A 17959-nucleotide genomic window follows, 5' to 3' on the forward strand; every position below is an offset into this window, starting at 1 on the left:
AGCCTAAGTTCCTTTGTGTTATTGTGATTTCATCATGCTACAAATCCCTGCTAGGAGAATTTGAAAAAATCATAAAACAATGGTAAATATAACCGAGGTAAATTTTCGGTATCCAGAAAATGCCAGAAACTCGCTATTTATGTCACTTTTCACATCCCTACTTACGTATTTTGCATTGAAAAACATTGCTGAAGGTGGGATTTCGCTTGTTTCACGGAAATAATTATATTTTCGACGTATGAAGTAAGTTTTCTTGGTTTGTTTTTCCCTTCGGTAATACGCTCAATGGTGGTCACAGTTTCACTATGGTAGTCGGTATGCAGTGTTTCCACCCCACTGCACCCAAAAATACCTACGTAGCCCCACAAAGCATTGACTCATAGCCCCAAGAACCATTCATACATAGCACCACGAACCATTTGCAGAAACGTACCTTTTTCAGTTACAAAAACACGTGTTTGGAAAAACTGACCAGGATTACGTCATCACACACAGGCAACATCTGGCTGGAAGGAATGGATGCAACAGCTTTCGTGCATCGGTCACACATTTATATCGAAAAATTGATGATTTACCGGCAAAATTCAATGAACGATGCGAGAAAACACTTCCCTGAACTTCCACAAGTCTAAAGAAACTGCATTCTTTAAGTAATTTCCCCTGTAAATTTTAATAAATCTGTTATACAGATACGGAATATTTACCATACAAATAGAAGCAGAATATTCTACCAAACTATTGCATGTTATAGACAACGGTTAAACATGTGACGAGCAGATTGACATTATATGTATAAACTAGCCACAAATCTGTATCTCTTGAAACAACTTACATAATACAATTGGTAAAAATTTACTATCCTTCGAACACCTCTAATTTTTTCGTTTCGTCAATTTTTGACATTCGTACTTACGTATCTGCTTCGCTGAACATTCCTGAAGGTGTATCAACGTTGTTTTGATGAAATTTGGACTATGTTTCCTAACCTAACAGAACTAACCTAACCACATGCCAATGGTTTGTGGGGCTAGCGCCAATGGTTCGCAATTATTTCCAATTTCTAGATCCTGATACTAACATGACACCAAATTTTAACTATGTTTCCTAACCTAACAGAACTAACCTATCCACGTGCCAATGGTTCGTGGGGCTGGCTATTCTCCGTCGGAGAATTAATTTTCAACGAACAACATGAATTTCAGCTATGAAACATCCTCACGTCACACAAAACACCTTCCCAATGTTCGACAATGCTACAGGAACTTATTACAGTAAGTAGTTTCTTCTGTAAAAATAAATAAATGTGTCCGAAGGATAGTAAACAAGTATCAAGAGAAAGACTCTCAGTGATAAATCATAAGCAACAAAATCTAAAAGTTCTAAAATTTGATACAGGAAAGTTTACTGATGAAAGAATTAAGAAAGATTACCAAATTAAACTGTCAAATAGATTTGAAGTTTTGCAGGATTTAAATGATGATGAAAATATAAATGAAACAGATGTAAACAAGAATTGTGAGCACATACGTAATGCAATAGAATCAGCAGCTAAAGAAAGTATAGGATACCATAAACCAAGAAAAAGTAAGCCATGGTTTGATAATGAATGTCATAATTTAATAGAAATAAGAAATCAGGCTAGGCTTAGGTGGTTAAATAACTCTGATGATACAAATCTAAACAATTATAATAGAATGAAGCGAGAAGTTAACCGCACGTTTAGAAGTAAAAAAAGAGATTACTTGAAAAGCAAAATTAACGAAATTGAAACAAACAGCAAAAATAAAAATATCGGAGATTTATATAAAGGTGTAAATGAGTTTAGAAAGGGGTGGCAACCTAAAGTAAACTTGATAAAAGATAAAGATGGTGATTTTCTTGCTGACCCAAGGGATATTCTAAATAGATGGAAGAACTACTTTAATGACCTTTTAAATGTCCATGTAGGAGATAAATCAGAAGTAAATGAAGTACACACAGCAGAACCTTTAGTTCCAGAACCTAACTTGACTGAAGTTAAATATGCTATTAAAAGGCTAAATAATAACAAAGCACCTGGCATTGATTTAATACCAGCTGAGTTAATTAAATATGGTGGAAATTCATTAATATGTCAAATTCATAAATTAATTTGTTTAATATGGAATAAAGAAGAAATCCCTCAACAGTGGAAAGAATCCATAATTGTTCCTGTGTTTAAAAAAGGTGATAAAATGAACTGCAATAATTACCGTGGAATTTCTCTACTCTCAACAACATATAAAATATTATCTAACATTCTTTTAACAAGACTAACCCCATATGCTAATGAAATTATAGGTGATTATCAATGTGGATTTAAACGTAACAGATCAACTACAGATCAAATTTTTCACATCAGACAGACACTTGAAAAAAAGTGGGAATATAATCAAAATGTCCATCAGCTATTCATTGATTTCAAGAAAGCATATGATTCGGTCAAAAGAGATAAATTATATAATATATTAGTCGAGTTTGGAATACCTAAGAAGCTTGTTAGTATGATAAAAATATGCACCAGTGAAACAGAAAGTAAAATTCGTGTGGGTATTAATATGTCTGACAAATTTACAATTCATGATGTGTTAAAACAAGGAGATGCATTATCTCCATTGCTCTTTAATTTTGCCTTAGAATTTTCTGTTAGGAAGATAAAAGAAACTAACGAAGGACTAAAATTAAATGGTGTGGCTCAGTTGTTAGCATATGCAGATGATGTAGACTTACTGGGGATGATGTGAATACAATTAAGAATAATGTTAAAATATTTTTCAAAACTGCTAAAGAGATAGGTTTGGAAGTTAACAAAAAAGGTTTGGAAGTTAACAAAGAGAAAACTAAATATATGGTTACAGGCCGAAACCAAGTGTTAGGTAATAATCAAAATCTAATTATTGATAACAACTCGTTTGAGCCAGTTTCCAAATTCAAATACTTAGGAGTAATATTCACAAATGAAAATTATATTAAAGAGGAAATAAAAAGTAGGCTTAATTCAGGAAATGCATGTTACTTCTCTCTTCATAAGCTTTTGTCTTCTCGTTTAATATCTAAGAAACTAAAAGTTAAAATATACAAAACAGTAATTTTGCCTGTAGTATTATATGGATGTGAAACTTGGTCCCTTACATTGAAAGAGGAACATAAATTGAGAGTATTTGAAAATAAGATCCTTAGGAAAATCTTTGGACCTAAAAGGGATGAGGAGACAGGTGAGTGGAGAAGGTTACATAATTTAGAACTACATAATTTGTATTCATGTCCAGATATTATTAGAATAATTAAATCAAGAAGACTTAGGTGGGCAGGCCATGTGGCACGAATGGGAGAGGAAAGAGGAGTTTACAGGATTCTTGTTGGGAAACCTGATGGTGAGAGACCTGTAGGAAGGCCAAGACTAAGATGGAGGGACAACGTTGAGATGGACCTAAGGGAAATCTGTAGGGATGGAAAAGAGTATATAGATCTTGCTCAAGATAGGGACAGATGGAAGGCCTGTGTTGCTGCAGCCATGAACCTTCGGGTTTAAGAAGGCTAGAGAGTTAGTTAGTTAGTTTATCTATTATGGACTGATTTACCCTCATATTGAATATGGTATCGTAGCATGGGGTAGAGCTTGTCATACTAAAATATCCAGAGTACTAAGACTTCTAAAAAGAGACTTGAGAATTAACAACACTTTTGTTGATGCCTTGCAGGTTTCCGCTAAGGAACGAAGAGCTCTTGAAGCGCTGGTTGGTGGCAATAAGACGCAAGGAATTTGTCCCAACTAGGTTCAGCTTCATATGCAGTAAACATTTTGTACCACAGGACTTTGAAGAGAGGCCTTATGGTGGGCGCCCAACCTTAAGAAGAAATGCTGTGCCAAGCATATTTAATTTTTCAAACCATCGTTTGAAACGGGAAGTTGTAAAAAAATCTTCGTTCAGAAGAAATGCTTTGTCATCCCATAGTACAAGTGATCACTGCTATAGTGTGCAGGAGAATAAACCACGTAGATATGTAGTATTTTCATTTAGAAATGAAGAAGAACTTCAATGTAAGGTGTGTGTCAGTAAACTGGAGATAATCATTGTGTAGCTGTTGTTAGGAAAATGTGTAAATTTTGCATAGTTATTCAGGAGTAAACTTTTATTTTTATTTTATAGGTTTTCAGAGTTTATTTTGGTTAAAAAAGTAACAATTTATTGGGTATTTGTTTACTATCCTTTGGACACATTTCTTTGTACAGAAGAAACTACTTACCGTAATAAGTTCCTGTAGCATTGTCTAACATCGGGAAGGTGTTTTGTGTGATGTGGGAATGTTTCATAGCTGAAATTGATGTTGTTCATTGAAAATTAATTCTCTGACTGAGAATAGCTAGCCCTACGAACCATAGGTGCGTGGATAGGTTAGTTTTGTTAGGTTAGGAAACATAGTTAAAATTTTGTGTCGTGTTAGTATCAGGATCTAGAAATTGGAAATAATTGCGAACCATTGGCGCTAGCCCCACGAACCATTGGCGCGTGGTTAGGTTAGTTCTGTTAGGTTAGGAAACATAGTTAAAATTTGGTGTCGTGTTAGTATCAGGATCTAGAAATTGGAAATAATTGCGAACCATTGGCGCTAGCCCCACGAACCATTGGCGTGTGGTTAGGTTAGTTCTTCTCAGGCAAGCAAAAAGGCCTACCAGAAAGACTTACTGGTAATGTGAAAAATTGCAATTAATTTAATCAAAACAACGTTGATACACCTTCAGGAAACTAAAAAATGAGAGGTGTCCGAAGGATAGTAAATATTTACCGATGTTTGTAATGTAGTAAAAAAAACAGGACCAAGAGTTAAAACTGAAACTGTATACATGGGTTCCTCCTAATGTTAGCCTTGGACTTATAGGTACCCAGTATACATTAATCTTTCAGTTCAACACTGGATCAGTAATATTTGTTTGCGACTGCTTTCTGAGATAGCTACTGGTAATTGATGTGGATGTAGAGCCATCGAGATACCTGCGATGCATAAGAGTACCTTTTCAGCTTTCTTGATTAACCCTCAACTACAGTTGTCACGTCCCACGGACCGGAGTGTTCCTTTTGCTTGTTACCCCCGCCATTAGTTTTGACCTTGAGGCTGCTTGTCTTTCAGTACCTTCCTCAAATTCAGTGTACTGTGAAAGCGTGAAGGAAAAGTTTGCATTATATGCTTCTGTCGTGTTCTATTTATATACTGCGGTCCCGGGTGTTTGGGGGTTAAAATCATCGATGATTTATTACGATCAATAGACAAGAGAATTGCAGATTTTTTATTTGAAGCATTTACTGAATAGAGGGAGCCGTGGTTTTGAAGAATGAATGTTAAACAATAACCAAGGACTAAATTCACGTTGATCAGCTGTGTGTAAATACTCAGTTAAGATATATTTTGGCTTAGTGAATTTGTTTTCCTTAAACTCACAATGTAAACAAAATACTTTTTTTCAGAAGTTAAAAAAGAATGTTTCGTTCTCAAAACTATGTAATTGTGTAATAACAAAGCATACAACATGATTAAATTCACATCATTTAAAATATGTCCTGATATAGTTATATTCTTTTTTTTCTTAGAGGTCCCGTGGACCGCACGACTGTGTTAGTGCCCGAAACGTTCACGACAACGGTTAAGGGTTAACACTCTAAATTAATTACCTAGTATTTAAACCTAGTAACATAATTGAGAAAGTGCAAGAACATTGAGATTTATTATATCCTATTAATATATCTGTTTCTTCACAGAATAAAGATGAAAAAACCTCCAAGGCAAAGAAGAGAAGAAAAGGGAAATCATCTGCATCAACAGCGAAGAATTGTAGCATGCCTCAGGTAACACATTATCATCATACCTTGCAAAGTTGATAAGGTTTTCACAGTATGTTCACTGTCTGCTCTCCCTATCTGACCCTATAGTGATCATTCATATCCAGTGTTCAGATTAGCCCAAGTTAAAAGCATAATTATATAATGAAATAACAATAAATATATTTACTTGAATTGAAGTAAAATCATTTTTCTTTTTACAGAGATCATATTCAAGAGTTTTGTTCAAGAATTTTTATTTAGGAATTGGTCTATAGTTCAGTTGGGGTGTGAACAAATGACTCTGTACTATAGAAATTGGAATCAGGACACAGAATAATGATCTATGTATGTAATTCATTCTTTTTTTGGGGGGGGGAGCTGTAAATATGTGGCTGTGGAACGGAGAGAGATACACGGTTGTTGTGTTGAAATGTCTAGAAAATATGGAAGCAGTTAATTGCCTGAATGTTAGTGACAGTGGTTGTACGTTAGCATGCAATGTTAATTGGTTTGGACGTTATCCAGTGTCAAGTGCTTTTAACTTTACTTATTATAACATTATGTTTCGAGAGAGCACCTCTTCAATTGTTAGTGGGTGAACAATTTCCTTTTTGTGCAGTGCATGACAGACCTGCTGTTGTTTTATTTTTATTACTGATTCAGTGCACTAAAAAAGTACTCCCCCCCCAAAAAAAGAATCTGGTCCAATTATTGCTCCACTTACGCAATTTTTCTAATTTTTTAGGAGAGGGGACCATGTTTGCTTGAATTATACACTGGGATGATGTACAGGGTTTTGGCTGCTGCTTTTTATTATCCTTAGTGTTATAGTAGATATTCTCACATGTTTAAAACATAAATTATACAGCAAACTTGACCTTTCTATTTAGCTTCTGAAAGTAATATTGTTGCATTAACCATTTACTTTTTAATGATACATTTATAGTAAAAATTCTGTCACATTTCATCTTCTCGAAATGAACACAATTATAATAGTGTTAACCTTTTACACGCCGAATTGTGTTTGGATTTGAAATTAATGAGTTTTTCAGTAATTTTTGTCTCTTTGGTGTACATTAAAGAGAATTATTCAAAAAAAATTGTTATTTTTTATTTTCTCTATATGTAAACTGGAGTGTTCCCAATTGGGAACATTGGCGTTTCATGTGAAGTATTATTACAGAGTTTTCTAATTATAATTCAACTGGACCAGCATCTTTTCCGTTTATATAGTAGCATAGTAAATGTACAGAAATATTACATATAAGCTTAAAGAGAATGAGACAACATTACAACCTTCTAAATACAAAATACTAATACAAATACATAATATAATAACATAATTGTATAGAAATGAGAAAACATCATTGTGCAATTTTACTCAAGAGAAAATGATTTGTTTTATTGAAAATGTAGCAATACCAAATTTTAAATATATGTAGTTTACACATTTGAAAATGAAAAGAAAAATCCAGGCTGCAACAACTGCCACATTCAAAGCATTGGAAAATAAATTCCACCACTATTTTTTCCCTCGCAGCTGAGGTCTCTAGCTGGACAGCATACGGTTCAAAACATTGACGCCCCCCATTCCTTTATTGTACTTTCGTACTAAGTGAGGTTCAGGTACATCAATCCTCTTCTTTGATTGGCGAGAGTGCCTCTTTGCAGTTCCTAATGGCAAGTGTGTGTGGTAGTTGTATGCCAAGGTGACTACGGAATTATCACTCCATCTACACATGTAAATATCACCATCACATCGAAAGTCAAACTCTCCTCTTTTATTTTTCTTCATCTGATTTGTGGGAACCAAGAGACATCTACCAGTCCTTCCTTCTCGTACTGTACCTATTGATTTGAACCGTTTTTCCCTTTATGAACATCTTGAAAGAATGATGCCCATAATAGGGAACCATTGATTCGTCGATGCTGAGTTGTTTATGAAAATTCCATATTGCTGAAGATTGTTGTTTAGCTCATCATATAATGGTGAAATTTTTCCAAGTTTATCCCCTTGTTTCAATTGAGTATTGTCCATAACGTGGAAATATTTCTTTATATCCCGAAACTTCTGCCTGGGCATCACAGTTGGGACAATTGGTACAGTCACATCATCTGCTGGTGACCAGTACATATCTTCTCTTGGAACATTGTGATAACTGCTGATTAGAAGCAAACCAGAGAACTGAGCTATGTCATTTTGGTAAACGACACAACTTTGCGCTTTTGAGCTGCATATAGGCATGTCATTGAAGATAGATGCTCGAGGTATGTCTCTGGTAAAATTTTATGAAACAACTCAATAGGTTCCAGTGGCAGTAATTCTGGGTGCTTGTCGGATAAGCACTGAAATGAATCATCGCAATGGAGCGAATTGTTTTCTATAACCGTAGACGTCTTCCACGAAGGATGTCCTACCTGTTTACTTGATGCCTCTTTAGCCTTTCTTGATGTGGTTGGCTGAAAAGACTCCGGAGTAGATTGTTCCACGTTAGTTGTGACAACCAATTCACCACACACATCTGAAGGAACCACTTCTTCCAAAACGTTGTCATCAATTTTTTCGTCATCGGTAAGATCTGCAGTTTCTTCTGGAGGCAACTGACAAATATCCACTACATCTCCAATGTCTTCAGTATTGTCATCTAAGATTTCATTCAAATATTGAAAAGTTGCTTCCAATGTTAGGAAACTATTCGATGACATGTTGTTCGTACAAATGTTGTTGAAAGACTGAATTTTATAACAACGAGACGGCATGAATCAACAGAAGCAGCTAACAGAACGTGGCACAAAACAAGCCGGGATCTTTGTTATACAAACAATGTAAAAACAATTATTTCAAATATACTTGTAGCCAACAATAAGCATGATTTTATTTCCATCGTTGACCAATTTACAAAACAATCTTGCCTCACAACTGTGAGAAAAGAAAATTTCTCTTCAGTTTTTTGTGCGAGTTATTTGTTGTCTGTAACCATTGTTCATGCAAAACGCCAATCTTCCCATTTGGGAACATGATAATAAACTTATATCCAGACTAATCGAAATCAATAAAAAAACAATTCTAATGCATTTCATGTAATACTAGCATTATGTTCTGCCCGATTATGTACGAAGAAGAAAAAGTAATTGATTTGGCTGTAAATAAAAGATATATAATATTATGAATGCAATTTTAACAATTTTGGTGTCATTTCATAGTATACCTTCCAGACGATAATAATGAAAATATTAATTAAATGTTGTTAATAGTAAATATACACCCTAAATTAATAGATAAAACAAGAAAACTATAAAAACAATTGTTTCAGTATGGTTGAAATTGAAAATTACTTGATGTTCCCAATTGGGAACATTGACAGGTAAAGGGTTAATAAAATGTGTCACTTGAATGGTTATGTTTGTATGATCTTTTAAGAGTGACAAACAACTTGCTCATTGTAAGCAAAACCTTACAACTTTCTGTGGAAACCTTGATACCCAATGAACTGTGCAACCTGAGTGCCAGAGAGCATTCAGTGGTCAACTTCCAATCTTGCTGCCGAAGGTCCTGGATTCTTATCATTGTGATTAGCCATGCAAAATAGGAAAAATACATTCAACAAGATGTGGGTGATTGTAGATTAGGCACACACAGGAGATGTACTGCATAGAAATTTTCAGCAAAAAATGCAGGCTCGACCAGGACTCAAACCCGGGTCTCTGGCATACTGTGCCATTGCTCTAACCACTGAGCTACCAAGCCGGCCTGGCCTTGCCTGATTTTTCGCTATCGCTGTTTTACCTGAGTGGAATAGTCTCTGCCAGTGCTGCCGCAACGGGATCTGTTACCTTTGAAACACAGTAGACTTCGACATTGCCTGGTTCCTCCCAGCGTAGAGATGTTAATTATTGTAGATTAGGCACACACAGGAGATGTACTACGTATACATTTTCAGCGAAAAATGCACATATCAGGCGAGGCCAGGCCATGCCGGCTCGAGCTCAGTGGTTAGAGCAATGGCACGGTATGCCAGAGACCCGGGTTTGAGTCCTGGTCGAGCCTGCATTTTTCGCTGAAAATTTCTACGTTGATGTGTATGTTTTGCCTGAACAACAGATTTAGGATTCATCTGAGTTGTTAATGAACATTCCATATTCATGATGTTAAATTGTGGGGTTTAAGTTGGAAGTGCTGCCATCTGTTGACAACTTTTTAAATATTTATACAAGTATTTTTTTTTAGTTATTCATTGGTTCAAGGAAAGTTTGTTGATACTTTGTTTCTTTTGTAATCTTTCAGGATCAAGCATGTAGGTTTGTTATCCCAAAAGTTAAAAAATAGATAGCTCTTTTGGAACATACTTCAAAAGAACTGCGATATTGTATGTTTGATATTATATGGTATCTTCAAATTTTTATTCATATTTCTCATATACTCATTTAGTGTTTTTTTTTTTTTCAATACATTTTTGAAGTTAATTTTATCGCATCACTGCCAAAAAAATGTTGGTTTTAAATACACTTATGCTAAGATAGACTAATTTATAGTTACCATATTTTCAGAACGTGAAATCGGGATGGGACGTTTTTACTACTCTATTCCTGTCACAATGCATGACCGCGTGCACGTACGCAGCACACATTTGAGGACTTACTTACGGCATTGGTTGTTGTGTTCAACTTGTTTTCCATCCGACAACAATTACCCACACAGTCGGCCACCTCTACCAACGAACACAACTGCATACGCTCAACCTCTCTCTACCCCCCTGCCTGACTAACATGCAAGAAACCATTCCTTGCATGTTATCTTTTTCTTTATCTTTCGCAATCAACAATGTTTTCTGGAAAATGTGCGTTTGTATGTTTATTATGACTGAGTAAACACTAGAAAATTAAAGAAAAAATTGCTTGACAAGAAATCGGTACACTTTGACGTCCCGAATGAGGTCAGACAAAAGTCTGGACACGGACTAAAAAAAAAGGGACTCGCCTGACTAAATCGGGATGTCTAGAAGCCTTAGATTAATTGGGACTGGAGCCACAGTTTGAAGTGGGGTGTGAACTGTACAGGGTCAATGAATTTAGTAGTACTTTTATCATTTATACAATTTAATGTTGATACCATTATTTTCACCCTTTGTTGTTTGTAACTTTTGCAGGTTGAAACTAACGATACACCAAGCTTTCCCAAGAGGAGGAGGTATGTTAAGATCTTAAAACAGATACCAGATGACGAAAATCAATCACCAAGCAGCAAGAAGCATGTAGTACGAAGAAAAACATTTGAGAAAGTAGAATATCAAAATTCCAGAACAAGATCAACCAGAATATTACAGAAAAAACAGAGCAATGAAAAGGTATGATGCCTTTAGTAAATGTTTGGAAAATATATGCTAATTTATTTTTTTCCCTTCACAATCAGTCTTGAGTTATTAATTTTACTTTTTAAAATATACTCTAATTATTTAGGCATGTGCATATTGCAGATTTGTTAATTATGAGCTTATTACTGAAGGAATTCAAGGAATCTGAGCTACATGCTCAGATATATTACCTAAGTCAGTGGTTCCCAAAGTGTGCACTGCGGCACCCTGGGGTGCCATGGCTGGCTTACAGGAGCACCACAAAATGATCCAATATTTTAACTGAAATGTCAGTTATTTCAAATATGTGCTTATTTACTACTTTTTACACATAAAATGTTTATGAACTTGAAATATGTGTTTATTTTTCAACTTAAAGCAAGGAATCTAACATCACTAATTGAGCGTTGCAAGTGGTCGATAGGCCTACATTCTGACTTGGCCGCCGTGGAAAAATCTTGACACACTACGGGTGCCGTGAAACAAAAAAGTTTGGAAACCCCTGACCTAAGTAAATGTAAATATTCGCTCTGCACAAAATGACACTTTTTTAAGCTACAAAAATATGTGACTTATGTTGTGGATTCAGTAAATTCCAAGTAAAGGAAGTGGCTCTGTGAGTGTTTTTTGTAGGATGACACCCTGCTCGGAGAAGAAATTCAGACATTGTGGTGATCTTTTTTTACTTACAAATACAGTAAAGTCCTGATAAGTTGAAGTGAAAGAAAATAGTCGATCGTCTTCTGGTTGAAGAGAATGGTCAATTGTCTTTTGTTTCAGGCAGAATAAAACTCAAGTTTCTTTCTGTGCCTTGGATTAAGACTCTACTGGATACATTTACATTACTGTGTTTACAGAAATACACAACACCAACAAATAAGCTAAAAACTCCCAATTTTGAAGAGGAGAACTGTAAAGGAGGTTCAAGTCTTATTCCTTGGAAGTTCAGGAGGCTTTGATATTTGGAGAAATGTTTTTATCATTCATCACCACAAATTTTTCAAGGTTTAATAATTTGCATGTTTAGTGATTAGTGCAAATTGCCATATTTATACCAAGGGGTGTAGAAAGGATAATTGATTATCTTCTGTTGGGGCAAACTGAATGGTAAATTTTGCCATACTATTACTGTTAGTGGCTGGAATCATCCAATGAGAGAGAGGCAACTTCGAACTTGAAGCTGCATAAAAAGATTGTGGTTCCTTCACCACCAATAGCATATTTTCAGGGTAATCATTAATGAACATTTGAAGGTGGTAGTAATATTTGGCCTCGAAATTTGGGAAATTTATCATGGAATTATATTTGAATTTTGTCTTGCCATTAGAGTGGTCATCTTAAATCTGTGTGTATTTCCAGATTACCATTGATGAAGAGGATTTGGGGCAAGTTGAGGGTGGTTTCGAACAATCCTCTCCTGAAGAAGGTAGTGTAGATATACACGAAGCACAAACTAAGAAGAATAAGCTTCATTGCTTTGTTTGCAATCGTGAAGTTGCTGAAAAGGAAGTAGTTGGCTTAAACATTCTCACAGAGGCAACGAAAACAAAATTGGTGAACAAACTGAACAAAATTGTTGAAGAAAGTGGAATCGTAGTGATGGAGGAGTACGTGTTGTGCAAGAACTGCACACAGCTACTGAACTATTTTGATCATCTTGAAGTGGAAATCTGCATGTTGAAGAAATCCATCCTTCGTTCTGTAACTAGAAACCACTTACCATCACATATCAATCCAGGTGAGTTTACTTGTAACATCATTGAAATTTGTTCACTATTTCTCATGTCTTGTACATTAAGAGTCTTCATATTTTTCTTTACCATACAACGTTCTTACACATTTTCACTGCACAAAAATGTTTTTGCTAGAGTTCTCGATGTTTTGATGCCTTCTCCCTGAACAAAATTGTCTTAGTATCGGCAACAATGGTCGAATTCACAAAATTTCATGTTCTATGTTTGTGTATAAATTTACCTGCCCAGGACATTTAGTAGCAAGATTCACATATTCATCACAAGTATACAAATCTCGGGAACAAACAAAATTAACACTGAACTAACCACAAGCCTTTTCATCGTTAAATATTTTTTTAGTGATATAACAGAATACTGTATTCATCCAGAAGCTTACCAAATTTAACTCTATAAATACTCTATAAATAATTTTTCAATCAGAAATATTGATTTTTCTAAACATTGTTTCATAAAAAAAAAGATAATAAATGTAAAATTGTCAAGGAACAATTATATAACTGAAAATTTCTTTGTTTGAAATGGACATAATTACTATGCAGTTTTAAATTAATTTTCTTTATTTATACCAGTAGGTTTACATGGAGACAACACATTAGCATAGCCAGGCAACTGAAATTTTGCCAAATTATCTCTGGCACATAGAACGATGGTCTGCTTATATAGGCTAGAATTTGAGTTTGGAAATGAATGTGATGGAAGGCCGAAACACATAATTTTGAACCAAATATTATAATTTAAAATACCTATATCCAGTTGCATTAATGGTTCAAATAGAAGCTTTTTATGTATACAATAGTTCCTATTGATATGCATAATGGTAGATATATTGAGAGTTGTTATTTCACTACTAATTTCCCTAACAGTTGTCCAGTCGTTCTTTTTATTGAAGATTGCCCCCCCCCCCCTTATCCCTTCTGAAAAAATAATCCAGGCTATGCGCCAGCCAGGGGGAAGCAGGCGGCTTTTCCAGTAACTGGGGCGACACTAGAACTGCCATGACAGGCGGACGAAACACGAATCCCAGGAATTGCGAGAATCTCGGAACTTGCGTGAAAATCTGGAATAGTGAGAATCTCGGGTTGCCTACGTTATCAAATCTGTGCTCTCTTGTTGCTCTTGTTGTTAACGTACGAGGTCGTGGTGGCTATACGCGGTCTTTAGTATTCGTGTCTGTCTACCCATTTTTTGTGTTTTCAGCAGTTTCCAATGTCTGAGAAGAACGACAGTCGGAAATGTTTGGTGTGAGGAGGAACGCAGCGAGCTCTTGGAGTTTCGTTTGAATACCAAGAGACCCAGCCAGGTATGTTTAAACATAAACAATTCTGTATATTTCCGAATGCTTACAATTATTACGGCGTGGTCGCTGCAAACCATGCGTAGTGAAATATAAGTCACAGATTATATGATATAAGTTGTATAAAAACGCAAAGAAATAATAATTGTGAATCCACCAATCATGTAAGTTTACTTCTCTTTTGTGATTAGGCCTACCATTGTTTTAATGAAACACATGCATTTAAACATGCACAATTTGGATTATTAATAATAGAGGGTGTACACTCATAAGATGCCTAAAAATGTAAAAATTATTCTCTGAAAGTTTATAATTTTTCGGCACACGGCCCAAGTTCTTATTGTGTAAGTTAACTTGTGCATGGTGTTTCGGATCCCACTTTAAACTGTAGGTCCAATCCCGATTAGCCTAATTTTTTTTCAACATAAAACAACTTGAAAATTACCTTACACACTTCTCATGGACAAGATATTATCTGTGGACAAGCGACAGTAAATATCGTAGAAGCGTGATATAGTAGAATTGCATTCGTACCATGATGAAATTGCAATAAAACAAACTTGGGCTCTTCTTTTTATTTGGGTGTGTGAATGGTAACTGTTCATTTTTTTAATAATTGTTACACATTTTTGATGAATTGTAATGTTGGTTGTGCAGTTGACCATCCTCGTAAATGTGAGGCATCTTGGAAAGATGTTTGTAGCTTACATGTAAACATGATGGAGGAAAGTCTGTGGTTAATAATGCAATGAAACCTAACTACTGGGAAAATTTGTAGATAGGAACCTTGAAAGTGGGTAGCAGAGAATTATAGTGTAGGCATGTGTGGATGAGGGATCCAAAAAAGGTGCTTCTTTTGAGTTTTTTGTATGTAAGAAAGGACCTGACCGATGGCTTTAGGGTAATCAAGTAGTTCCAGGTTCAATCTCCAGCAGAGGCAAGGTGGTTTGGAACCTATTCTAATTTCAAGCTTTAAAAAAATTGTTTTGTTTAGTAGTTTTGTTTTGAAAAAAAGAAAAAGAAAAAAACATATAACTTCAAAGTTTTAGCAGGAAATTTTTGAGCTCTGTGATTAGTTTCCTCTTTTAGTTGAAGCTCTTTGAAAATGCTAGTTTTTAATATTTTTTTTTCAAAATTTGGGCCCCTAATATCTCTTGTAGGAGACCCGAAAGAAAGTTATATTTACAGTGTAAAGTGTATACTCTGAGAGGTACCTGAAAAAATAATAATAATAAGATTGACGCTCCATGGATAACAAAGTTACAACCGGGGGAATTTAGACAAAAAAGGCTAATTTACGTTTTTGGCTACAAATAAATATTTACTTTTAATGAACTAAAATGCAATTAAAAATTACTGTAATTCTTACTTGCATCATGCGAATGGCATACTAAGTCCATGAGTAACTATTATGAATAAAACTGTATGTAAGGCAGATGTTCATCTGGACATGTGAACAGGGTTTGTAACTTTCAACATATTTATTGGCCAAGCCTAATATTATAACCAAATCCCTCCCACCCCCCCCCCAAATCCACAAACTATTTCATGTGACCTGTGAGAGCTAAAATAAATATATTTTTGTTATTCTCGGAAACATTTTTCATAAAGTTAAATTGAATATTTTATATCATCTTTGAAAAAAAATTCTTATTGATGATATTCCTAATTATGGATTTCGAGTAATTAACATGAAGTTGTTATTTGGGTTAGTTCTAAAATAAAAAAGGAAAATCTGGAAGCTGTCACTGTAGCAAGGCTTTGAAACTGAAGATTAGCTTCCACATGTGTGTCTGTACACTCACTAAAATTTTTCAAGGAATAATAGGGAGGGAGGATGCATCTGCAATTGTCTAGTGGTGGCTCTACCACCTTGTAATCTAGGGGTCCAGGGTTCGATATCTGATGGATGCATGCACATAGTGATTTGTGTCCCATCTTAAACTGTGGGTGAGGTCTAATCTGTGCATGAAGTGGATGTAAAACAAACCCAAAACTAGATAGAATGTGGTGACGGTGAAGCTATTCTTGGCTTATCCAACATTTTCCATTAAGAATACTCAGTCTAATGTTTTAATTCTTTGCAACCACACTAGTGATGTAGGATTATATATATTTATTTGTTTTTAACTGATTAAAATGTAGACAGATTTTCATTATTGATTTCAGATCCAGGATTTGGCTGGAGGCACATAGAAGGGAAGACCTGCAGGTGCTAATTATTCATATTTGCATGAACGTTATCTCATCTGCTCTCTCCATTTCGCAGAGTGGTGCTTCCCTTCAAGCTTTAAGAACAGAGTTGTCAGAACTGCTGTTCCCACGTTAGATGAGGTGGTGGTTCAGTCGGAACCATCACTGAAACGTTTTAAACCCAGTGATATATGTTCTGACAACCTGCCAGTGTATAACCCCAGTGATTTAGATTCCGGTGTGCCTGTAGGAGACTGTTCAGTGACTACACCCAGTACATCAACCAGCTTTAATAATTATAGTGAACCAACACCCAGTACATCATCTAGTTTTAATAATTATAGTGAACCAATACTCAGTACACTAAGCTTTGAAAATCTCGGTGATTGTAAAACCTCAGTGACAACTCCAAAGACACGAAAAATTAGACAGTTACGTGTAGCTGTGTCAAAACTTAAAAGAAGAATTATGAATCCAACAAATTTCAAAACTACCAGTAAAAAATGTGTTTTACAAGAACTAAGGAACATGTTATCAGTGACTCTTTACAAGTTTATAGAGGGTCAAATTATTGCCAGTGGTCGGTCCCCTAAGGGTCGTTGTTGGTCTATGAGAGACAAAACATTAGCTTTAAGTGTCTATTTACATAGTCCAGCTGCCTATAGACCACTGTCATGCATTCTGAGTTTGCCAAGTAGGAGGACCGTAGTTAAATCTATTTCAAGTTTGACACAATGTCCCGGATTTTGTCCAACAGTCCTGAATACTATGAGTGTTGTGGCAAAAAAACCATCTCCCAGAGATAAAATGTGTGTCCTTTCTTTTGATGAAATGGCACTTAAATCTGGTGTGGAGTATAATGCTAAGTATAATTTGATTGAAGGGTACGTAGATTATGGTCCGACATTGAAGCTAGATCATGAACCAAGGCTAGCAACAAATGCACTTGTGTTCATGGTCAGGGGCCTTTGTAGCAACTGGAAGCAACCCATTGCTTATTTCTTTAGTACTAATGGTGCTCCTGCTTCTGCATTGCAGCCTCTCCTCAAAGAGGCTTGTACAAAGATAGCAGAAGCCGGATTGACATTGGTAGCTGTTGTTTGCGACCACGGTGTTCACAATCAGCGGCTGTTCAGAGAATTAAATGCATCCCCAGATCATCCATTCTTTGAACACAACAGCCGCAAAATTTTCACCCTCCATAACCCTCTGCACCTGCTAAAATCAGTATGCAACTATCTCCAAAACTACAAGGTACTGTTTGGGGAAATGCTAGAGAAATCTGCTTCATGGGATCACTACGTAATTTTTATGAAGTGGATTCTAGTCTGCAATTCAGGACCTGCCCAAGACTAACAAAGCGGCATATTGAAGTTAGTGGGTTGAGGTCAATGAGGGTGTCATTAGCAGCCCAAGTGTTGAGCCACTCTGTAGCAGCAGGCATTTGCCTCTTCCACTCTGTTGGCTGCTTGCAATCAGGGGCAGCTTTCACTGCAGAATTTTGTGGTAGAATGGATCAGTTGTGGGATT

General features: G+C 35.7%; 1 protein-coding gene across 1 annotated transcript in view; it reads left to right on the forward strand.

The window, feature by feature from the left end:
- LOC145999939 (uncharacterized) overlaps positions 1–17959 on the forward strand; it is a 33259-nt gene that overhangs the window by 1118 nt on the left and 14182 nt on the right. Inside the window, exons 2-5 of the mRNA XM_083137223.1 lie at positions 3720–4065; positions 5775–5861; positions 10985–11182; positions 12548–12926. Of these exons, the coding sequence (XP_082993349.1) occupies positions 3720–4065; positions 5775–5861; positions 10985–11182; positions 12548–12926 (1010 nt within the window). The remainder of the gene's footprint in view (positions 1–3719; positions 4066–5774; positions 5862–10984; positions 11183–12547; positions 12927–17959) is intronic.

The sequence above is a fragment of the Lepisma saccharinum genome, chromosome 16, assembly GCF_977018435.1.
Source record: "Lepisma saccharinum chromosome 16, izLepSacc3.1, whole genome shotgun sequence".
NCBI classification, from domain to species: domain Eukaryota; kingdom Metazoa; phylum Arthropoda; class Insecta; order Zygentoma; family Lepismatidae; genus Lepisma; species Lepisma saccharinum.